This window comes from Callospermophilus lateralis, chromosome 1 (genome assembly GCF_048772815.1).
Source record: "Callospermophilus lateralis isolate mCalLat2 chromosome 1, mCalLat2.hap1, whole genome shotgun sequence".
In the NCBI taxonomy this organism is placed as follows: Eukaryota; Metazoa; Chordata; class Mammalia; order Rodentia; family Sciuridae; genus Callospermophilus; species Callospermophilus lateralis.
In genome coordinates, this window is record NC_135305.1 from 14,019,602 (window position 1) to 14,044,954 (window position 25,353).

Below are 25,353 nucleotides of genomic sequence, written 5' to 3' on the forward strand. Positions count from 1 at the left end.
TCCCCCTCTGACCCGTGAATCATGAATTCATGATCTAGGGGCCCAATTTCAAGCTTAGGGCCTCCTTACCTTACCAGACATGCTTCTAAGTAGGGCCAGAGCTAGGAACAACGTTGGGGAGGGCTTAAGAGGAGCCCCACAAGGAAATCTCTATCTTGTTCTAATTTCTTCCACCCTAAAATCACTTTACTGTTCAAATAAAACATCGCCATGGACTTTTCCTTTGCGGGTTGTAGATTTTCAAAGTTGGGTCTTCATCAAGGTCTTTTGTGGGGTGCTGTGCGGAGTGTCTGGGTTCACTGCTCAGCTCTCTGCTCTCTGGTGAACCGGTGAAGCAGCTACAGATGCTGGCTATGTGGAGTCATTGGTTTGCAAATCACTGCCATCACTCACACCTAATAGCTGGAGCTTCTTCTTGTTCCCTAAGACTGACTGGGAAGGTCAAGAAGGTCACGTTGAGCACAGGCGGGCCAAGAGAAACCCTATGACTCCCTTTTCCCATTACTGCTCCTGCATATGCCCCCTTTATCCTTCGAGAAAGGAGGAAAAGGAAGGAGGGGACACAATGAGGGGTACACAGGAAGTTGGGGGAGATGGTGGGTGCACTGGCACCTGCTGAGAAGAAAGAACTGGAGTCAGGCTAGTGTGGAAAGAAGTGTGGCTCAGTGGGGCCCGGGGACCTTCAACAGGGGGTGCTGGAGGCAGCGTCAGTCGGGTGGGCTGCAAGAATTCAGGCTGGGGTCACAGGCCAGGGTCGGGTTCCAGTTCTGCCAGTCACTAGCTGGGTGACCTAGGACAACCTGACATGACCATTCTTATCTGAAACACAAGGAGGTCTAATTGGATGGTGGCTAAAGTCCCTTCCATGTCTAATAGTCTATGACTCCAGGTAAAAGACAGGAAGCTCTTCATGAGTGTGTGTAATTCATACTCTACCTCCAAAAGAAATTTGAAACATTTCCTGACAGAAGAAGACAGACCCTAGGACCTTTCAAATAAAGATAAAAAGAGGAAGAGGAATCTCAGGGAAGTGGAGATGATAAGATCAGGAACTATAGATAAGAGGCTGCTTCCTTGAAGAATACCTGCTCTATCAAGACAAAAGCAGAACACTTGCTGTTTGTTGCTGATCATTCACTTTTTCAATGTGTCCATCCAACAAAGATTTATTAAGGTACAGACCCTGTTCTCAATATTAGAGATGCCTTTGTGGAGGTGTCCCTTTGCCAAGGCAGATGAGGCTCTGAAGTTCATGGAGCTTACATCTTAGAGCATGGAGAGAGAAAATGAACAAACCCAGAATGGCAAAACCATTTCAGATGCCTACTACGCAGATCTTGGTTTCTAACACCATTCTATTCTCCAATAAAAAGAAAGAGGGCTCCTTGGAGAGATGGCTGTTTCTAGAACTGGGCTAGGAAATACACAAGATGAGCCTAGAGTGCCTCGAAGTGCCATAAAGTATACAGACAAGCAAACAAACAACAAAAACAGTGGAAACCAAAACTCCACATTGATGGGCACATGTCAAAGAGGCACAAGAGCCAATGGAAAGGGCTCTCAATGGCCAAAGATGAAACAAAATAAGGCAGTATTGGGTCACAACAGAAGTGCAAAACAAATGCCCATGAACCCACACAGATATGAGTACATGAAAGAAAAAATAATAAGTGGAGAAGAAACAAATCTCCCATGAGAATAATTGCAGATAATTTATGTGGATAAGAGATGTGGAGATGTGGAGGATCTGCGTCCCAGCACTCCATCTTAACTGCTCACGTGTGGGCTACATGGTGACTTCACTCTGAAGAATATAGTTTGGAGGAGAATAATTTTACAGTGGAGAAACCTGACAAACACGACTTCTACCAGGTGATTGCAGCAACATCCACAGTCATAAATCATGTTGAAATGATGTGATAAAAATGCCACTTTACCTCTGCGATCTCCACCACCCCCCACCCACAACTCAGTCTAATCATAAGAAAAACATCAGACAAGTCCCAGCCTGAGGGTCATCCTATAATATGCCCAGTGCTCTTTACAACTTCAAGGTCATTGGAAACAAGGAAGGTCTGAGAAACTGCCACAGCCAAAAGCAGCCTAAAGAGACTTGAGAATTAAATGCAGAGTGGATGCAAGCCTGGGACAGAGAAGGACATCAGGTAAGAATAAGGGACTTTGAGTAAACTATGGACTTCAGTTAATAATAATATGCCAATATTTATTCATTAATCATAACAGATGTGCCATGTTAATGTAACATGTTTATAAAGGAGACATTGGACACAGGGGTAGGGGTAAAATCTTAACTCCTTAGACTATCCGCTCACTTTTTTCTCTAAATTTAAAATTGTTCTGAAAATTAAGGGTCTCTAATTAAAGAGGGTCTAGAGGTTAGAGACAGAAGTAGGAGACTCCCTCTCTTGCCCGTCTTGGATAAATAAACTTTTACGAGCTCCACAGCTGCAGGGAAATGAATTCTCCCACTGACATGACAGCCTTGGCTGAGGACCTCAAACCTCAGATGAGGCCCAGCCCCAGCTTCAACTCTGATCATAGTTCTTTCTGTGAGATCCTCAACAGAAAACCCGGTTAAGCCAGGCATGGAATTCGGATCCACACAACTTTTGACATAGAAGCATTTATAGTTTTAAGCTGCCCAAATAAAGTTAACCCAAAATCAAAATATAATAACAAACATTTTAGAATGAATGAATGTGCTGCAGAAAATTTTAGTAATTAAAATGTAGAGCGTCCCTCAGTGTCTTCATGGGAGGTCAAGGGAGCTGTCTCTGAGGGGGAGCCTTCCTGTTGGAATCTGAATCAGGGGGAGGAGCCATTCATGAGGTATTATGGGGGAAGCTCTATGGAAAAAGGCATCAGCCAGTGTGTGTTCCAGAATAGAAAGGCAGTCCGTGTGGCTGCAGGGGCATGAGTGTAGGGGAAGGAACAGGAAAGGAGGTCCGAGAGGCAGTATCAGCCAGATTATAAAGGGCCCTTAAAGAAGGGTAAGGAATTTGGGTTTTTAAGTTCAACTGGAAGCCATTGGACTATTGACAGCAGAAGAGAAGGATATTTGATTTATTGTTGTTTTTCTTTTTTCTTTTTTTTTTTGAAGTGATGCTAACTTCTCTGTGCAGGACTGATCCCAGAGTAGCTGGAGTGGAGTTGAAGCAGCCAGGTAGAGGCTCCAGCATTAGCCTAGAGAACAGATGGAACACTTCCAGCAGGAGGGGTGTGGAGGGCCCTTGCTAGGGCGGGGCATGGCTTGGCTGGCCAGACCTGAGTCCACAAGCTACACCAGCAAGGGAATCACAAGTGACCAGAGCCGTCACATGCCTCCTCAGCTTGCAGTCTTTCCCTGTGTCATCCTGTTCCTGAGCTTCTGCATATCACTGATGAATCATCAGGACAGTTGCTGCCACCCAAATGGTGCTGTGCCAGTCTGGGCTAGATCCTCCCTGGAGGTTCTGCCAAAAGGGAAACTGGATCCCACCGGCCAACCCCAGCCTCCAGGCTTGACAAAGTTGCCCTGCTTAATTAATTACCTCCTCTGGGTTGAGCATTAATTAAACAATTTGTTGCTAGTTATTTCATGGGATGCCAGGTGCCCTCTCTTTAACCCAGAAACAGTGAAACCTTGAACGGAGAAGTGCCCTGTGCAGGCGGCCCGGCTTCCTATGGAAAGGAGACGGGGCTGTGAATAGATTCTTCCGTGTTTATTTTAGCCCTGGCAGCTTCACCTAAAAGTCACCTGCAATTCCATCTGTGATTCTTCACTCCAAATGTCCTTTTCTCAGTCTTGCTGCTGCTTCCTTTCCTCCTGCTGGCCACACCCATGCCTGGCCAGCTCCAGAAGCTGCTGCAGGTAGTCCCCACCTGCTCATCCCACTTGCAGCCCGATCTGAGCCCTTGGGCACCTGTCTGTGTTCAGCTGCAGACTGTGAAACCCCAACCTGGGTGAAAGCTTAGGCTGTGGGGCCTTTTTGTTTCACTCTGTGGGAAACACCTGCAGTTTGGTGACTGATGCTTTGCTGTGTCTGGGAGGTGGCTATAGAGGATGGCTTGCTGTTCAAGTTCTTCAGCAGGTTGACAATGGGAGATTAACCCCTAGAGGTGCTCAGAGGGTTGGTGCTGACATGTCTCTGACATACGGGGATCTATGGTTCCAGGCCACACTTCTGGGTTGGCATCCAGCCTCTCAGATTAGCTCTCACAGCTGATCAGGGCATGGAGGCACCACCCTTCTGCCTGGGTCTGTTTCCTTCCTAGTTCCCAACTAAGTCAAGCTCATGGGTCAGCAGATGGCAGCTTCCCTGGGCATCTGGACTCGCAGGTCTGTGTCTACCCCAATTGGAAAGGACTCGAATTTGAGAAGGATGAGAGTGCCTTCACCCCACTTCCCCAGCTTCATCTTCCAAAGAAGAGCAGCATTCAAGGGTCAGCAGTTAATGGCTCTGTTCTCTAGCCCCTTCTGTTACTGCCTGGCCTGAAGGTATCCACGAGCATGAGGACACCACTTCCCTCCTGGCTGCTTGCAGGAAGACACTGCTTACCTAGGGTCATGGATGACAAAGCTCTAGGGTGAAGGAGAAGCCTAGGCAGCCTTTGGGTCAGATGGATTCACTCTGGCCTCGATGGCCCCCAATTATCAAGAAAGAGCTGTAACAGCAGATCCTGAAAGCTCATTGTCACACTGACCCTATCAGAAAGTATGGTTTTGTCATTTAAAAATACAGGGCGATTCCAACAAAAGCTGACTGACCTGCCCCCCACCCCACCATAATCAGGGCTTGGATGGCCTTTCCAGCAATAACAGGCCCATTAGTACCACCCTATCTTTTGTTGCATAAGGCTTAGAGGAACAATCATGGAAGGCTAGAGAAAAAAAAATGCACACACACACACACACACACACATCACATGTAACATATATATATCAAAAATATATATATATATATATATATATATATATATATATATATATATATATATATATATATTTCATGAGAGGCCTTGGCCAACCAGTTGTCCCTAGTAGCATACCATATTGGAGCTAGAAAGTACTCTAAGGTTCACTTGTTCCACCCATCCCTGGCTCTGTGTGCACAGGCAGACCACCAGAAGCTCTGCTTGGGACCCAGTATCAGTGTTTTGTGAAAACTCTTCAGGCAGCTCTGACATGCAGCAGGTGAGCACCACTTGAGGCAAGCAGGAAGCAGGGCTCTCATTCTGCAGCCTGCAGGGAGGGGCTGCAGACTCAGAATCAAGTTTAGCCAGGGCTTTCAGACTGTTTTGCCAGAGCCCCAGGCTTCTGGGAAGCGCCTCAGCAGTGGATGGAAGCTTCCCACTCTTTCACCTCAGCCCTTTGGGAGGTGTCCCAGTGACCTCACCGCAGTCACAGCTTTTGGCCCATCCACGGTCACCCAGTTCTGACCTGCTTATTGTCTGACGTGCAATGTGTGGCCTGGTCAGAAAGGACAAGCTAGCCAGTTGCATCTGGCTGTTGGTTGCAAGCTCACTGAAGCTGCCCAGAAAGAAGTTCTCCAAGAACGGAAAGGCCCCAGGCTTAGCACCTAGGCAAGCTCTGAACCTTGTGCCTACCTGAAGGGAAGAGGACAGTGGAGAACTTGCCCAGGAGCCAAAGAGGAGGAGATGAGAGAGAGCCACCCCTGGGGATTCCTGCTCTGCCTGAGGCCTATTTGCTCAGCTTTTCTTGGATTCCTGGGAGCCCTCTCTAGACCCTCAGGAAAGCCCTGTTTTACTGGAGCTGTCTTTATATATCCAAAGAAGACTTAGAGAGAGGCATCACTACAAACAGAGCCACTCCACTTTTATCTTTTTACATTTGGAGGTCCATGTAAAAGTTGAATTTCTCCTTGGAGAACCTCCTCTTTCCTTTGGCACTCGAATTTGAAGCATGTGCTTCAAGGGAACGGGGAACTTTCAGGCTCAAGCTGATCCTGTAATATTCTCCTCCTCCCCCCAAAGCAGAGCTCAGTAGGCTCCAGAGATCTCTGTGTACCGAGAGGACAAGTTCCCTTTCCCAGCTCGACCTGCGGATAAAGAACCAGCATGGTCCATTTCTCCTCCTCCCACCTCTGCTCAGAAACCCAGAACCTGGCTATTCACAAAAGAGACCTGAGCCGGGCATTTATTCGTGTGGGATACCTTCAACCTAGCTGACATCTGTTACCTTGTGTAAGACTCATCTTTTTTTTTTCCCACAAATAATACTAATTCTCTCTCTCAGCCCATTTCCCCTCTACCAAAGTCCACACAATTCATCCACTACCTTTCTCTGAGCATTCCAAACTGTAGCACTGGATGACACTCAAACCAGGAGACCAAAAAGCACATTCTAGCTTTTCAGAGAAGCAGGAGGCACAAGTAGGCACTGGATGAACTTTTACTGCTCACAGACAGGATACCTATTCCTATATGGCTATGCAGTCTTCCTGACATAAAGCTCCTTTTAGGGAACGATGGTTGGCTCTATGGTTGTGATAATAATAGAGTAAGGGGGACAGAGGTAAGAGAGTGTGTAGCCCTGTCCCACACCACCTCATTGTAAATGGGGGAAATTAAGACCATAAGTCAAGGATGAACATAGGCACTTGGAGAGGAAGCTAGCGGCCCAGAATGCACCCGCTTCCTTCATCCACACTGAAGCCCAAGGCCCAGGTGTCTAAGATGCCCAAGCACCTTCTAGGTTCCTGCTTCTTCCAGGTCCCAGACCTCTATCTGCCATAACACAAGTTTCATACCAGAGTGTGTCTCTTCCACAGCAGGCAGACCCCTTCCCCACAGGATGGGGGACCGTGTCTTCTTTGCTTCTGTGTCCCCAACAGCTGGCTCAGTGACTAGTGGGAGGGAGGAACTCAGAGAACGTCTGCTGAGCCAAGGGAGGAGTGAGGGAGAAGAGCTCTGTCAAGTCATGGCTGTCCTCCATGCCTCTCACTCTCTCCCAGAACTCCAAGAACCAGGTCCTTTTTTGTCCCTACCGCATCCCCACACCTGTGGCCTTACCTCCCATGAGGAAGAGAAGCCCTGCCACATACTGCATAAGGCCTCGGTCCCAGCAGCAGCCCAGCACACCGATGATCCAGCCAAAGAGGATGATGGCCACCGCCATGCCCATGAAGCCGGCCGTCATTCTGCGCAGGTCTGTGGGGAACAGGAAGGCAGCAGTCAGCATCAAAGCCTGGGACTCAGAGTCAGGAGCACCCTAGCCCTGGGGTAGGAAGGAGAGTGGGCACGGCGGGGACAGGAAGGAGGCAACCTGCTCTTCTCAGACAGGTTTGTGTAACCCAGCATCCTTGGCAGAGGAGAGAGTCCCCCCCATGGTAACTCTGACCTGTGCACAAATATGCTAGGCACAGGGAGAGCTCATCATAATACAGTTGTCATTGTTTAGACATCTCGTTTGTGCCAGGCCAGTGCTGCCCTCCCCGTGCATCTATCTCAACTTCCAGAGACAAGTGCTGACTTAATCCCTTCTCTGTATAGGAACAACTTGCTAAAATGCATGCAGGTAGTAACTACTGACAGAACAGGGACTCAAACTCAGACCCATGTGGCCAACCCAGTATTTGTCAGCCTCTCAGAGAGGTAAGAATCCAGGAGATGGGCTATTGAAGCTGAGCAGGGCCTTGACAGTCGGGTTGCCCCTGCCAAGGCCTGCCTCCCTTCTTGCCAGGGTCTGCTAGTCTCTCTGAGAGGCTGCTGGGAGGAGAAGCTGCTGATTTAGGGGCTTCCTTCCCTTCCAAACTGGCTCCATGGCTTGGTCTGGCTGCAGAGCGAGAGCCACACTGCCTGCCCTCTGTCTGGGCCCCTGGAGCAGTCCCCTTTCTCAGTTCCTCCACCCCTCCACCCTCAGGTCAGCTCTGTGTTCAGGGTCAGGACTTTCCCTGTTCCAGGCCTCCCTGACCCATCAGATGCAGTCCACAGACACAGATGGAAAGACAGCATTCTCAGCAGGAGGGAGAGGGCAGAGCTTCTGCCATAGCTCAGCTGGTCACTCAGCCCCTTGCTCAGCTGGGCGTCCTCCCTGGCTCTGCCCTCCAGTCTGCAGAGCTGACCACAGCCATTGCCACATTCCCTCTTGATGGGCCTGCTCCCCAGCACACTTCCCACTCTTCCCACTCCATCCCTAGAACCAGGATTCTTACTTCCTCCTGGGAAGCACCCCACCCCTGTCTTGCTGGCCGCTCCTTCCACCCCACACCCACTCACAGCTCCTTCTCACCTGCCTGTGAGGGAGCTCAGACACCAGCCCAGCCTGCCCCACTGGGCTCCAAAGCAGAGCAAAGCCTTTTTCTCCACCTCTGCCCCAGGGCACAACTCACCACCCACCAACAATGCAGGGCAGCCTGGAGAACCCCAGGACAGTCTCCTCTCAAAGAAAGGGCGATGTGTGAGCAGGGCAGGGAAGACACCAAAAGCAAATGATGTCACCACCACCTGATAGGAGCACACACCTCCAGCACACCCATCTCTTCCCACCCCTGAGAAACCAATGCCCTCAGGATTTCTGCAGGGAATCCCTTGGGGTCTGCCTACCTCCTGAGGGAGATGAGGAAGCCCACCCTCCCCTCCTCCCCCTCTCCAGCCACTCTGTGGAGAACCCAGAGCAAACAAAAAGATCCCCGGCAGAGTTTAACTTGAGGCTCCTCTGTCTGCCCGAGATCTGGTCTTTTCTTCCTGACATGGAGGATCAGACACTGTTGACCCCCAGCCCAGGGGGGAAGCTGGTTAGGAGGGAGATGTGTGTTGGGGACGGAGACTCCTTTACCTTCCAGGGCTGACCTGCATGCCTGTCCCAGCCACACAGAAGTAATACTTGTTACTGTCACCTCTGGGAATTGCCAAGGATGCCAAATTACCATGCAGCACCATACTGATTGCTCCTGTCACCAAATGAGTCATGTGAAGCTTTGTTGGAGCATCCTTTGATTACAATGCTAAAACGTGAGCCCAGCTTCCTGTGCAGTCAGCCACAGCCAGCCCAAAGTAAGGGAAGAGGGAAGGAACATTCCTGCCGGAGAGGCTGTCCTATTTACAGACTCACCCACCCGCAGCTGTCCCTTCTCTCCCAGCTGTCCAGATGCACTCACCCCCAGACCCTCTGTTCACCACAGGGACTGAGCTGCCTCCTTTCCCCACAGGCGCCCATTAGACACATGGATCCAACTGGATTGATTCTTGGAAACAGGATACTCTGTGTAACCAATGCTTCTTTACTCTCTACTCTTCAAGGGCAAGGAGGAGGTGGGGAGGGGAAGAGAGGCCAGCTGGTTTTCCCAACCTCCCAAAGGGAGGTTTATACCCTCTTCCACAGGAGATGTCAAAGGTCAGCACATTCTTCTCCTGGGCCCTTCCCTTGGTACAGAAGGGTTTGGGGACAGGGGATCCTGTTCCCTTTGACTGCACTAGCTCTATTGAGCCCCTCTCTGCTGCAAGATGGACTCTCACTTGGCTATGCTCATTGGAAGGCCTACACTGGCCCCCCAGACTCTGCAGATATGCAGGAGCAATTAAGTGGACAATGGGTCACATCAGGTCAGCACACTTTGTCCAAAGATGGATGGAAAGGCAGGCCGAGCAGGAAAACAAATGGGAAATGCTAATCAGAAAAAGGATGGAACTGGAGGCTCTCATGCTAAGTGAAATAAGCCAATCCAAAAAACCCAAAAGCCAAATGTTCTGATATGTGGATGCTAACTCACAATAAGGGCTGGCGAGGGAAGAACAGAAGTTCAGTGGATCAGACAAAGGGGAATGAAGGGAAAGGAGCGGGAAAGACAGTAGAATGAACTGGATATAACTTTTCTCTGCTCCTATATGAACACACAACCTGTCTAACTGCACATCATGTACCACCACAGAATGGGAAGTCAGACTCTGTGTATGTAAAGTATGTCAAATACACTCTACTATCATGGATAGGTAAAAAGGACAAATACAAATAAAAAGGGGGAAGGGGAGAGTTGTTGGAAGATGAGAGCAAAGTGTTTTACTTAGAAGAAAACAGGGGGGAAGCAGAAAGGCGGGAAATGGAGAGAATAATTCCTCTTCCAAAACTTTGGGGCATCACTAGTTCTCTGGGATCCAGAGGGATTGTTGGGGGCGGGGGCGCTGCTGCCCTTTTACCCAGACTAGACACACTAACCTGTCTCCCGCAGGGATTTGTCAACAGAAGCCTAGGGTTATGCTAAGTTACTGATCTGGAAACAAGGATGGAAACCAGAGGCCCCGCAGGATAGCAGGATACTTTCACTGACCCAGGAAGATCCCCACATCCCCCTGTGTGTCTGATTTTGCCTGAGCTGTGCTCGAACAGCTGGCTATTTTGTCCTCAGACCTACAGAGTGACTCAGCAAGCTGCGGCACTACCTCATAAAGTAGGTAGGATAAGAAATGTTCCTATTTTACAGATGAGGAAGGAAAGATCCAAAGATGTTAGATGATTTATTGACAGTCTCAAAAGCAGTGAACGACAAGAAGAATCAACAACCGTATTATTAAGTGATGATAAAATAAAATAAAAAATGGAATTAAAGACCTGCTTGGTTACAATAACACATTGAATCAATGTTATCTAGCAGTTTTTTCTCCCAAACCATTTTAGGAGAATTGTTTTTTTTTTTAAAAAAACAACAACAACAACAACAAAACAGAAATTCACAAGGATGGGGGAAAACATTCAGAAAGAAATTGTGACCATCACAATTGAAGCTCTGGAGTTGACAGACTCCATAACTACTTAGTGGAAAGGCCAAATCTAAAGCCAACATCAAGGAGGCTGAAAACCCACCTGCAGAGTCCCCAAAGGTTCACGAAGGTCTCTTGGGATCATGAAGTCAAGCACAGGGGAGGGAGAGCAAACAAGGATTTGGTGGAGGTTATTGGAGAAGAAACTAGATTCCTAGATTCCTGACCACTGAGGGACACCTCTGTGCCCCCACCCCCAGGGACATAAAACAGAGTACCTAGGAATGGGGTCAACATGCTCAGATGAGAGTGAACCAGCACAGTTAGGGGTCAAGGTACTGGACAAGAAATTCACAACCAGACCCTCAGGAGGTGTTTGACTATGTGTACACTTGACATTGAACCTCACCATTGAGAGTCTAACTCCTCCACCTTGGCTCCCAGGCCTTTGCCCTCCCCCAGAGATTGAGAGTGACCTTTGCCCCATGCATGCCCTCAGACCACTCTATAATGAAGCCCTAAGTTGTCTGGGGATTCCCCAGCTGGCCCAGTGCTCCTACACAGCTCTTTAGTACCCCGCTTTTAAACACGAGCACACAACCAATTATCTCCAGATATCTGAGAACAGCCTACAAGTTGGGGAGAAACAACGTGGGAAACTCTGCAGGGAGAATAAAAACATCATTCAAAATTATTATTAACATCCCCAGAGAGACGACAGCAGAAAGATATTGCCTCCATGAAATAAAAACAGAATGCTATTAAAAAGGACAAGCTGGAGAACAAAAACAATACCTTGAAATAAAGTAATGGAATCAAAATCTATGAAGTTTATATTATAAATTCAATTCTAACTCACGTATTAATGGTCCTATCGTGCTCCAAAAGACTTAAGGAGGCTTACAAACTGCTGAAAAATGGCAGGAAAATGAGGAAATGCAGAAAAGGAAGATGAAGCCAGATATTACATTCACACACAAATCTTGGTCCAACAGCTCGTAGGAAGGTATTATACCTCATATTTGAACTTGGAGGCATTTGTACATTTTTTCCATTGTTTTAAAATCTGTTGCTTTTTGTTCGCATTGGAGTGAGTCCCAGCTGCCACTCTGTCTGTGGATGGCCACATGCAGATGGCACCAATGCGGCCCACCTGCCTTGACCTACGTGTCAATCTTCTCTCTTGAGGAGTAAGGAATGACCATTTAATTCTCTGTGATTTCTCAGTACATAGCTTGTATTTCTCTCCCCCACCCCTTCCTGCCATTCTGGAAAAAGAAGGAGAAAAATAAAAAGGAAAGAAAAAGGAAAAAAAAACCCTAATTAACCTAACTCTGAAGATTTGGAAAAATACTTCCTGGGGCTAGCCTAAGTAATCCCATTGGAAAGAGTCTTGTACGTTAAGTTTGACTCTGCAGGCAAAGGCCTAGATGAAAAAATCTTCTCACCAGTCGGGTTGGGTTTGAGTCCATTATCTGTATTCCATGACCCTAATATTTAACATTCTAATTTTTGAAATGAGAAAGGTGCATTCTAAACTCTTTTGAATTTGGTTCAGCACGGCGGAAAGGAGTGGGCAGAGGAAGGTTGCTAATGAGGGAGGGTGGAGGAGGAATGGCAAGGAGAACCATTAAACAGAGCCAGAAAAAGCACTTCTCCCTTGTGGAAAAATTTTGATTTTGAAGTTTACACTCCTATTAACATTTAAATTGAAAGGTATTGCTTGCAACTCTACATGGGAAACCAGGATATCTGCATTTAAATAAACATCACTTAGAGAAGGAAAATATATATTGGGCTCTGAATGTCTTTCTATTTGCTCTTTAAAGACCTTGCACAGAAAAATGATGATGATTGGAATTTTTTTCTCTTTAAAAAAAAAAAAAAAGCAGAAAAGAGGGTAAGTGTGCATTAGACCTTGCTTCGAGGGTAATGACTGGACCTAGAAAAGGTAGCGCAGTATTAATGGCCCCAGCAGTAAGAGCTCAGAGGGCTGCTTGCAGCTATATGCCAAGCCATGGTCCTCTGCTGGCCACAGTGGCCCCTCTCCACTCTTCACCACAGAGGCAGACAGCCCTGGCTACAAGGGTGGGCGAGGGTTGGCTACCCTGGAGGGCTGAACAGCCATTCACCAAGTGATCAGTCCCCTCTGAATCAAGGTCACTCTGTTGGAGGGCAGAGTGCTGGTGGCCCTGGCAGCAAGCACTACATCATCGAATAGGAAGAGAAACAGGGTTTGATCACAGCTCTTTGTAGAGAGGTTTGCAACAAACTGTCGAGCTATGGCACCAACCCCAAGACAGGCCGACTCAAAGCACAGGACATCATTGCATAGTCATTACCTCTGAAGGAAGTGGGGTTCTGATCCTGGGGAACCATACAGTGATATAACAGGTGGGAATGCAAGGAACCAGGCTGCTCCTGTTCAAATCCTGGTTCTTCCAGCCCCTGGCCACAGAAATGTAAGCAAATTAGTCCATCCCACTGGATCTGTTTCCCCATCTGTGTGTGGTGATTACCTAGTTCAAAAAGTTATTAAGAGGATTAAACAAATTAATATGTATAAACAATGCTGAAGGTATAGAAATGTGGACAGAAATGGAAGTCACCTTAATGAAAGCAATTCGCTTTTTCACTTGCTCCTTCCCTTGCACCTGACCACAGAAGGAACTGAGGAGCATCCTCCAAGGACTTGATACCCAGAGCGAGTCGTCTTCTTCTGCTTTTCAGGTATCTGGAGAGGTCCGGGTGTAGGTTTTATTTATTTGTTGTTGATATAGAAATGCATCCACCCCTGAGTGTTGGTGCTGCCTGTCCTCAAGGACCAAAACAGCTGGAGGCTACCGCAGCTAACAGCAGAGGTGCTGGTGGCCACAGAGGCTGTTGGGCCAGAACCCCTGGGCCCTGGCAGCAAGCTCCACACCACCGAGCAGGAAGGGAAATGGGGTTTGATGACGGCTCTTGGGAAGGTGTCAGTGCTTCTGTCCAGAAAAGCAGAAATGATAAAGTATCTGACAGGAGGCTTTACCTAGGACTCTCTTCTAGAGGCTAAGTTGGTTATTTATTTAAGGAATCATTTTTATGCGAAAATAAAATAGTTCTTAGGTTTCCACAAGAAATTGCCTGATGTCAGGTTTTGATCCCTCAAAAGCCCTTTGGAATGTTCCTCTGCATCCCCTGCATTTCCATCCTTCTCCAGCTCCCCACTGCAGTTCCCTGCCTCCCTCACAAAGACTCCATGCTCTTATCATGGCTCCCCGCACCCTTCATTTGGCAAGCTTTTATTATCCTTGAAGATTTCCCAAAAAGCAAATGTCTCCGAGAGGCTTCTGTGATACTGTGGCAGCCCCTAAGAACCAGTTACTGGGGCTCCTGTAGCACTTGGTTGACATCACTAACAAATCTTCTTATAATTACTTGTTTGTGCAATTATAATAAATTCCAGCGGGTTCCGGGCCATGTTCATGTCTGCTTTTTGCTGTCTTCCTACTCTCTAGCACATTGCCTGACATAAGCAGGTGCTCAACAAATATTTGCAAAATGAGATCACCATGCCACCCTGTAACAATTACCCAAACCTGTGCATATGGGACAACCAGGGTGAGAAGAGCACACCTTGACGACTCAGCCCGCTTCAGTGACTCAGATGTCATCGCGACTTGAAGTCAATTATTCTCCTCGCCAATCTCATTGTTTTAAAAGCCAGCATTAACCATTGCTTAACCATTCAACCTAGTTGCTTATTGTATAAAGGACACATCAGCATGCATCTGGGTTCCAGATAACACAGAACCATGAGGATTAATAAGCACACGATACCCTGGAGATCATGAAAGCAGCAGACCCTTCTGCACTGTTCCTCCCCTCCCCCGCCAGGAAGAGACAGTGGGGGAAGGTAGTTGCTGTAGAAACAAGAAGTGGTTTCTGGGTCAGAAGACAGGCTCCATGCTTTCTCCTTCTCAATCCTACCTCCGATTAGAGAGCTGCCATAAATAGGGATATTATGCGACTGCCATATACAAATCACATCCATTGTCAAAACAATGGGAGGCAAATTACAAAATTTGTACCCGCCTGATGAGAGCTGGGCCAGCAGCTAAAGTAAGTGCCTGAAGAGAAGAAAGGAGGAGAGAAAACCCAGAAACAAGAGGCAGAGGCAAGAAGGGCTGGCTTCCTCTGGCTGCACGCTGCTGAGCCAAATGCAGAAAGTACAGGTGGGACCACACGAGGAGAGAAGCAAGTGGCTGCTCAGCCACCCAGGTACAGCTGTAGAGCTAGGCAGGCTCCTCCACCTGAGGGGAGCTTCCATTCCTGCTTCCTGTATCATGTGCAGACAGTGCCAGAGTGCCAAGTCCAGAGATCTGCAGTTGCCTGGCAAGAATGTGACCCAGAGAGTCACCACAAAGCAATCAGAAGATAAGAGCTTTGAAAGAACACAGGCACCTTGGATGTGCTATACAGCCCAGAAAAACGCCGCAGGTGCCTGGGAACCAGTTGATGGTGAAGAATTTGAAAAGGCAGAGGAAAGGGGAGACTGAATAGGAATTAACAATAATTGTCCATTCATTCCATCTAGGTGTGTGATGGGCAATCTGTACAGGACATGTCAATTCCTCCTACCAATAGTCTAGAAGGTAGATGCTTTGGAAATGGAGACAAGGGGATTTTAACTGACCAAGTTCACATGGCCAGTAAGAGGCAGCTCTGGGAAAGGGTCTTATCATGGTCTTTCAATTCCTCGGTGCTTTTCATATTCCACGCCACTTTAAACCCCAGAAGAGAACTTAACATTCAATAAAACATAATGGGATATTATTCAGCAATTAAAACCATTCTGTTGAAGAATGTCAATGATATAGTAAAAGTTCATGATAGAATATTAAGTGAAAATTAATGCGCAAGACCACACACTACAGATGACCCCTGTACTGCAGGTGTACATATGTGTGCCTACGCATGTACCTATGTGAGAGGAGCAATAATGAAATGTACCAAGTGTTTACAGGGAGCCCTTATGATTGTTTGGTTTTTTGCTTTTGTTTTTGTTTTTTGTACAATGAGAATGTATTCCTTTAAAAATCAGGGGCTAGGGTTGTGGCTCAGTGGTAGAGCATTCGCCTAGCATGCATGAGGCCTTGGGTTCTAACCTCAGCACCACATTAATGTGGATACGTAAAGGTATTGTGTCCAACTACAGCTAAAAAATAAATATATTTTTTAAATCGGATTTTGAGTTCTTTGGGAGATGTGAGCTTTAGTGATTTTGAACAGTTCTAAATACAAAGAAGGCAACTTTCTCTAACAGGAACAATGAGAGAGGACAGGTCTTAGGTTTCAGATTCCTTCTTAGAAGTACTGTCTTTCAAAAGACTCACAGTAATTGCTCCCTTATTTGTGGTTTTTCTTTTTGCAGTTTTAGTCACCTGTGGTCAACCACAGTCAGAAAATATTAATGGAAAAATCCAGAAATACAGAAATCACAAGTTTTAAATCACTTGTATTAATGTATATTGTCATAATTGTTCTATTTGGTTATTAGTTATTGTTGTTAATCTCCTGTGGTGCCTATTTATAAATTAAACTTAATCATAAGTACTTATGTATAGGAAAAATGGTATTCCTAGGGTTTGGTATTATCTATGGTTTTAGACATCCACTACAGGTCTTGAAATGTAGGACCTGCAGAAAAGGGGGGATTAGTGTACTGCTGCCATTGAAAATTTTCTTTTAACAATGAAAGCTAAAGACCTGTTATCTTCTCTTTGGCCAACAGTGTGCACGGTGGGCATATTCACTGTTGGAGGTCAGAGTTGACACGGCAGCTCCAGTGCAGGCCAGGAATGGGGCTCCCTGCATTCATAGTAGTTTCAGTGAGATGTGCATGGTTCCTTGAGTAAGTCTCTCTCACCGTACCCCACACTGTAGGGACAAGGTGTGTCGGGACCTCCCAGAACCTCAAACAAAACCCTCACAAGGATCTCTATAGAAATCTTCTCACCCTCAAATGTCCCTTCATCTACTGGGGTCCCCATGAACAAAGCACAGTGATTTCTGTTTGGACAGCATGATGACCTGGGAAAACAGAACCAAAATACAGAACTTGAGGCTACAGGCCAGCATATGAGTCTGGCCCTGCATATATTGATTGGAATGCATTGCACAGACCACAACCAAACTGTCTTAGTTCTGAGGCCTCAAAGCTGAGGACAATAGATGACAATCTGCTTTCACAAGGATAAAGCTGTGTTGTCCAATATGCTACCCATAGCCATAATCACAAGGATGTTGAGCCCTTAAAAGGGCTATTGAACACCAAACTTAGGCATGTTATAAGTTAAATACATACCAGATGTCAGAAACTCAGCAGGCATGTCTAAAATATCTTTTAACCCTTATATATATATATTACACGTTGATAAGACAATGTTTTGGACACATTAGATTAAGTCAAATATAATCTGAAATTTAATTTTACCTGCTACTTTTTATGTCTCTAATGAGGCTAATAGAAGATTTTAAGTTGCATATGTGGTTTGAATGGTTTCTAGGGCATGGCGCTGTTGTAAAGAACAATGCAGCCCTGGGCCGACCTTGCTACCGGGTGTCTCAACCTTCCTCTGCAGTTTGTGCTTTCCCTACCTTCAGGTTGGAGAAGGAGGCTGGGAAGTGACGCTTTCAGTCTTCTGGGAACTGCATTCCCTTTTCCTCCCAGTGGGGACTTCCCCACTCCTAGCCACCTCAAACTCAAGTCAAGGAAAGAGCCCTGGAGAGAATCACTTGGAAAACTGCACTTGGATACGCTGGAGTTTAGAGGATTCAGGGGATGGTACCTATCTGTGGCCTGAGAAAAATGACACAAGAGGTTGGTTGGAGCTGCCCGTGCAGGTGGAGCTAAGACAAAGCCACGTACCCAGAGTTTGTCTGGGGAGGATCTCATGCTCTCTCCACTGGCCAAGCACAAGCCAATGGGGGCTAACAGGCCTCAAAAAGACTGTCCTGCAGCTTTGCCTGTCATGTTGGAATGACTCCATCAAAAATTCTCCATAGGTGGTAGCACCAAAAATGGGAGCTGAGGAGGAAGTGGAGCCAGGTCACCTGGACAATGCCCTGTCCACATCAGGAGACAATAGGGCATTGGCAGTCCCTACAAAGCTTTCTTGAAAGAATCACAAAATTTTCCTACATGAGGCAGAGTCAGCATTTGGCCCTGCCACCTGGAGGGCACCATCTCAGAGAGCTCATTTGATCCCTGGGTCTTTTACCAGCCCTGGAGGAACAGGAAATTCTGGGGTTAACAGGGAGCAGGTGAAACAAAGATTAAAGAATCTGGACACATCTCTTTTCTTCCTACAAGTTTCCAAGAGTGGATCGATACCAAGCTAGAGAAAAGTTGAAACTAGATATAAGAGTGAAGTTCTGATCTTAGATTTGACTCAATTTTTATTAGCTACAAATGAAAGTTTTTAATACCTGATAAGTTATCAAAAAATCTGTGCTATCTCCCACAGATGTCATCTAGGAATGGAGATGGAAGATCAGACTAGGACCAAACGGACTTTTAAGGTTGTAATAAGAAAAAAAATAAAGTTGTGGTCTTTTTTATAAATTAATTACAGATGACCTTATGCACATCATATCTGAAACAAGAATAATAATGATAGGTAATAATAATAATAATAATAATAATAATAATAATAAAGTTAGCATTTTAAATGTTTTATCATGTCCTAAGCAGTAAAAAATATATATACACGATCATATACATCATCACATTTAATCTTCCCCCAAATCAATAAGTTCATTATCATTCCCTTTTGCTGATGAGATAATAAGAAACTTCCCCAAGCTGGCAGCTTGGAAGCCATAGTTTAAGGTAGAGAGTCCTGGTTTGACTCCAAGGCTCCTGCTTTTAATCACTATGTTCTACAGCCTGGTAAAGTCATGGATCAAAGCAAATCTGTGAAAGCCCTTTGTAAACTGTAAAGTGCTACCATAAATGCCAGTGATCACTTATGTTGACTGCCAGGCTACAAGACAGGGGGAGTAATACAGTGGACCTCACAGCTATTATCCGTATCATCCAATGTGTATTTGGCAAACTAGTCTTCACAAACAACATGAGAGATATAATACTAGCAACTTCTTTTTTTTCTTCCCCCAAATCATCAAATTCTGCAATTCTGGAAAATTCTGTTTTCCAATTTAGAAGTATGATAGTGAAGGGGCCTAAAATGGCAAGTGCTTACCTCCAGCCACATGTAAGCAAAGATGTTTTCCCAAGCCTTGTGCATGGAATGGCAGGCACAGTCAGTGTGGCAGGATAAAAATGGCACTTTCAAGTTAAAACAAAAAACAATGTGAGATATTGGTATGTGTTGGCCCAGGGTGCTGGGATGGGCTCTGATGGTTCACTAGTTCTGGTACCTTAAGAAGTCCCACAATTTCTGCATCTATATGTCTACTTTCTCAAGTGGGGCTAACAATGCCCTTTTGGAGGTCTAGGGGTAGACCAGATGATTCTGTTCCAAGTTGTAATTCTCAACACCATTTTTGCAATACGCCAGCCTGTCTGTACCTCGAGAGACAGAGCAGAAGTTGAAAATAAAGAGCATGTTATTAAAACACTAATAATACATCATGGAGCTGTTTTTGAAGAATGCTGAGGGATCGTAAATCAAGTAGATGATAACAGGGTGTGTACTTCCCACAGAGCTGGGAGTGACTATGCGTGAGAGAGCAGGGCCATCTCTTCTTCCTCCCTCACGGGAAACACTCCCTTCTCCTGAATGTGGTTCCCTCCCTTCCCGTAACCAGTAATGAACCAGTGACCCAGTCAACCTCTCCTTCCCCAGCCCCTTCTCTGTGGTCCTACTGACTTACTGTCAGCCTGTGACCCAAGCTTCTGTATCAGACAGTAAAAGCTCATTCAAGTAAAAATCTTGCCCAGAAAATGACCCCTGTAGAAGGAAACTAAAGCCTATATCCTATCTCCTGCTTGAAGTTTTTTTTTTTTCTTCAGTAGAAATAGAGATATCAAACATTCATTTTATAAATTCATTCAGTGCCTAGTTATCAAGCCCTGCTATGTAAGAGATCCTGCAGTGGACAAAACCGAGTCTTCATCTCCATAAAATGTGCCCTCCAGGGAGAGACTAACTATATACATATAAGCATGCACATATATGTACACATGTCAGGTGGGGATGAACACTATGGAGAAAAATAAAATAGGTGATGTGATGGACTTGGGGGAACTGCTATTTACCATCGAGCTCTCTTAGTAACGTGCCATTCAGCTGGCATCACAGCACACATCTGTAATCCCCGCAGCTCAGGAGGCTGAGGCAGGAGGATCAAGAGTTCAAAGCCAGCCTCAGCAACAGCAAGGTGTTAAGCAACTCAGTGAAACCCTGTCTCTAAATAAAATACAAACGTGGGTGGGGGGCTGGGAAGTGCCCCTGAGCTCAATCCCCAGTTCCTGGCCCCCCAAAATAAATAAATAAATAAATAAATAAATAAATAAATAAATAAATAAAAATAATATGCCATTCAAGCAAATGCCTCAAGTAGGGTAGAAATGGGCACATGGATGTCTGGAGGACAAGCATTTCAGGCAGAGGGAAGAGCAAGTGCAAAGACTCTGGGAAGCAGGAATCTGCTTACCATATTTGAGGAACAGTAAGGAGACGGCATGTTCTGAATACTCCAGTGTAATGTTTTTCACAGAATAATTACTATATATCATGACTTGGACAGTCTTTGTGGTCTGTTGAAAACAAAAACGTACCTCCTATAACCAGCTGTGTTCTGTCCAGGGAATTAAAACAATTTCAATTTTCCATTGTGATGACTGGGAGCAGAACAGGAGATTTTTGCTTAAAGTGACTTTGATGGAGCATTCATTGGCCCATCATTTGCCAGGAACTTCATATACCATACTTGGAGTTTAGATTCCATCCAGGTCATAGTGAGCCACAAAAGGATTCTAATCAGGGGAGAAACTGGTTAGGATTTTGCTCACTCTAAGAAGATAATCATAGCTGCAGAGTGGGGTGCTAATTGAGAGGGAGGGAATCTAGGGACAAGACAATCCTTTAGAGCAGAAAAATGATAAAGACCTGCCCTGTAGCAGAGGACAGGAATGAGAGGAGAAAAATGAAAGGAAAATTATGGCAAAAACATTGCAAGAGCTTTTCAAATTCAGTTGGGGGCCATCAAGGGAGAAGGACTCAAGACTCCAGGGCTGCCTGGGAATGTGGACTTTGGACACCTGACGGCAGGCAGCCAGAACAGATAATTACATTGTGCCAGAGACTCAAGATGCATATCAAGAGGTTATTGCTCTGTGGACATTTGTACTAAGTATATATATTCTTTTCTTTATCTTCTATCAGTTACAGGGCCCCTGTCATACAGCAGCTTGTTCTTTCTCAATTTCAATAAAAGTTCCCTATAAGGGAATTCTTATCACTTTGTAAAACTGCTTGTCCATTTAAGTTCCCACTTTCCTGTCCCTCTTCAAAAACACTGATTCACAGTTATTGGAAACTGTGTCTACCAGATTGCAATTCCTAAGGCCCCAAATAAAGTCTTTTTTTTTTTTTAATTTTTGTAGTCTCTAAGTTTATATTGATCAACATAAAGTAATCAGACTGACAGACATTGGTGACTACATGTGAGAAACAAAGAAATGGGCTAAGTCATTGATGACCTCCAAGTTTCTGGGTTGGATGATAGAAAAATGGCAACATCCTTGACTAAGACACTGAATGAAAGAGGAGACAGAGGATTGTCACTGTTTTTCTTGTTCTGTTTTATGAGGGGGTTGCTAAGAGGAAGGACAGAAGCACAAAACTTGTAAGAGAAGAGGAAGATGTCAAATTCAATTAATTACTTGTTTAATATTCATGCATCTAACTGGAGATGCTCACCCATACTAATCTCCATCTCAGGCACTAGCCCTACTGTATGGGTCTAGTGCATGAGAAAGAGATCAGGATTTGAGATACTGATTTTGGTCCCATGAAGTTAAAGCACAGGTACTGAATGCCTGCTCTGACAGAGATATTACAAAAAGTGAGAAGCAGAGAAATTTCAGGACTGAATTTGAGTGGCATTATTGCAGGAGTGAGAAGAAGAAAGGGAGAAGGAGAATGGATAGTCAAAAAGGATAGAGCTACATCCTACCATGGGGATATCATGGGAGTGAAAGAGAGAAATGAATGGCTGGCTAATGGTGCTGGGATTGAATAAAATCTCAACAAGGATTTTGTGAACACCAATTGTATGCCAGCCATCAGGCTAGCCATAGGGAACACAGTTCCTACCATTACATGGATTTGGGCACCAGGAGCTTACCACATTTACAACTGGAAAAGGTCCCAGGTGACCTCAGCAAGGGCTCTTTTAGAGGAAGTCAGTTGAAGTCAGTTAAAGGAGGCTTTCGAATAGCCTGGGATGGAGGTCCAGTTAGGGGGGACACAGTGAGAGGGAGCACTTTTTTGAAAAGTATGCAAGGCTTGAATACATTTCTATGCCAAAGAGAAAAAAAAAATGTAAGAGAAGATGAACCTGTAGATACCAGAGACAGCCTTTCACTTGCTCTGAATCTTATTCAAATCAATAAAGCAGACCTACACATAAAAATCAGGAGAGCCCTCCCTGGTTCCACTTAAAAACATGGACAGATGGACAGCAGAGGTTGGTACTGAAGGACCCTGAATCTGGGGTCCAATTGTCTGGGTCCCAATTCCAGATCGCGGGGCCTAGATAGCTATGTAACCTTCCGGGTTCTGTGGCTCAGTTTCTTCATATTATAAGCAGGGACCATAATAGCACCTACGCCATCAGATTGTTATGAAAATTATATTTGTATATCACTCAGAGGCTGGCACAAAGTAAGCGCTATGTAAGTGCTCAGAAAGTAAGACTCACGCCGTACCCATTCACCCACACATGCATACTCAGTGGTAATTGTTGGCTGAGGGAGGGATAAAGCTTGGTAAATGGAGGGCAGCAGGGACCAGGTGGATAAATTTAGAGACGAGAGACATCTTTCCTCTTTCCAGGTAACTCAGGCTCAGCTCAGAGCCTCATTCTTTCTTCATTCTCTCTTGAGTGCTCCTACCCAGAAGTGCCAATCATGGAGCATGGCTGTGGGCGAGCTCGCTCACTTAGTACACGTTCATTCATTTGCTAGCCAAGGTTCATCTCCCAGCCAGGTATTATTCTAGCCACGGAAGATACCAAGACACCAGCTTTTCCCTTGAGAGGGCTGCTGAACATAGAGCCTTGGGGTTCTACTGTCCTCTCCCTCCTACTGTTTTGCTGTGTCTTCTGCTGTCATTCAGTTGCTTAGGGAACCAACACTTCCTTTTTCTTCTCTGTGTCACTCAGCACCTAATATGGAGAAGAAGCTCTAATTCTCCGCAGAGTGAAGGAACATGCCCCTTCCATTTGGTAGGAGCATGACTTAGTAGGAGCCCATGGTGTCTCTCCTGATGATCAGAAAGGGAGGGAGAAGCTGGCATTTACAGAGTGCTTAATACGTGTCAGGCACAGTTGATGGTGCACAGTACACAGCTCACTCAGAGCTAGGCGACGAGAAAGGCTTTTCTGTTTCGTTGAAAAGTGGTGCCTAATGGCTTCCCTTTTATGTTTTCAAATGTTTTCCATTTTCTTTGGTGTGCTTTCTATGCTTGAAGTGTCTCACATGACGGGAAACACTTTTCATGCTTCACGTGTAGTCAGTCACTTTTGAATTTTGCTGGTGTTTTGCCTTGTGTCTTTTGTTAAATAAATACCTGTTGTGTGCTTCATGTCGGGTTTGACAAGAGAGGAACAGCCCCACCCCTTTGGCCCGGGTGTGCCGGTCTCTCCCTCCGCCCTCCATGTTGTCTTTGTTCTGCGGCAGGTTATCGAAGCCCACTCGAGCCAGGTGCTCACTAATGAGGCCAAGGTCATTGGTAGATATGTGAAAACCCAGAACAAAACAGGAAACTTTTGGGCAAGAACTTTTGTTCAGGACTCCCAAAAGAGATCAAGTGTTTGATTGACCAGGTTGGAAAAAACACTAAATGGATCATGGAGTTTTTTGGGGTTTTTTTTGTTTTTTTTTAAGCATGATAGATAAAAATATTTGAGGCAAGATGTTCATATTGGATGCCCAGACTTTTCTGCTCCCAGATGATTTCTGAAGGAATAATAAGCAAATTATTATAATTCATCAGGCCACACAGCAAAATTCTCAAGTTCAAGATTCATTGCTGCCTGTGGAGACACTATCCTGTCAGTGGCAAAGGAAAGGGGGCCAGGGCTTTCTCTGCTTGCAGGACTTGGACACAGAGGTTAGGCAATGTTCCTCAACTCCAGGTTGCTCCTCATGGGTCTGTGAGGAGAGTGGACTCCTGGTGACATCCAGATGTTCTTTTTTTTTTTTTAATTTTTATTTTTTTCATCTTTCATACATTTGATTCAAGTGAGTTATGCATGTTCTTGAGGAAGTTAAAGATAAGGAACTCATGGTCCTGGCTGCCCTCAGACTAAGCATGAAAGGACACAGGGCAAGATCAAGGCTGTAGAACTGGAAGGAGGTGGAAACCTGGCTCCTTCTGGCTCTGGAGCTTCTGACTCACCCAAGAATTTGCAAGGAGCATTCCTTTTTATTGAAAGGTGAGGGTTTAAATTCATCTAAACTCTTAATATCAGATCATACTTCAGCTGCATTCAAATATATGTCACCTGCATAAATCACAATTTAATTTCTAAGAACCAGAGGTCTATTCAGTCCGTCTCAGCAGGGCTGCTTTTTCTTCTGGGCTGCTGACCATACCGTCCTGGTTTTCTGGGTGTGTTGCTATGGGTTCTGTTTATGCTCCTTCTGCACTTCCGGAACCCCAAGGGCTCTCTCTCCAAGTGCTCCTCCCAGTTGATGTTGAGGGATCCCCATTCCCAAGATTCCAAGTCCTGGAGGCGTTTGGAATCCCACTCCTTCCTGGTCTTCTCATTTCTGATCATTTCCAAGCTCACCTCATTCTGCCTCCTTGGTACTGAAGGCAGGTCTTCCTCTCGTCCCTGGAGACACTGCCTCTGTTCTGGCTCAGGCCCTCCTTCCTCGCCCCTTGGCAGCTCAGTGGAGTCCAGTGAGCCTGAGCTTTGGTTTTGTGTTAACCTCTGTTTCTGTCACTTTCTGCCCTCTGGGTGGTAGAATGAAAAATTTACATAAAATGTCTTGCTCCTGGCCTGGGACTTAGAGGGGCTTAGTCAGCACCTTTCTCTTTCCTCTTTCGGATCCAGCCCCCCAATCCTTCCATCCAGGGTTCCTCAGCTCTAGTTAATTTTAAGCCCTTCTGCCAGATGACTAGTTGTTCTAAAGCAAAATTCATTCTCTCACCTCCATGTTCCACCCTAGTGTGGCTTCCCACTGCCTGCCTCAAAGGCCTGGGGTTTAGGTCTTCCATGTCCGACCCTCCTTGCCAGCACAATCTCTTTTCTCTCTTCATCTTCACATGCTCTGGGCTGTGGCCAAGGGAAGGGCTTTCCCTGCCCCATGAACGCTCTCTGCCCTCCTCTCTCCTGCCTTTGCTGGCCCTGAAGTCCTGGGTGCTCTTCTGCACCCTGTGTCCTGTTCACTCAGCC

The 25,353-nt window shown here is 45.8% G+C and overlaps 1 protein-coding gene across 1 annotated transcript in view; it reads right to left on the reverse strand.

Moving 5' to 3' along the window:
* The window catches only part of Tmem178b (transmembrane protein 178B), a 351,038-nt gene that overhangs the window by 32,690 nt on the left and 292,995 nt on the right, over positions 1-25,353 (reverse strand). Inside the window, exon 3 of the mRNA XM_076832497.2 lies at positions 7,033-7,170. Coding sequence (XP_076688612.1) covers positions 7,033-7,170 — 138 coding nt within the window. The remainder of the gene's footprint in view (positions 1-7,032; positions 7,171-25,353) is intronic.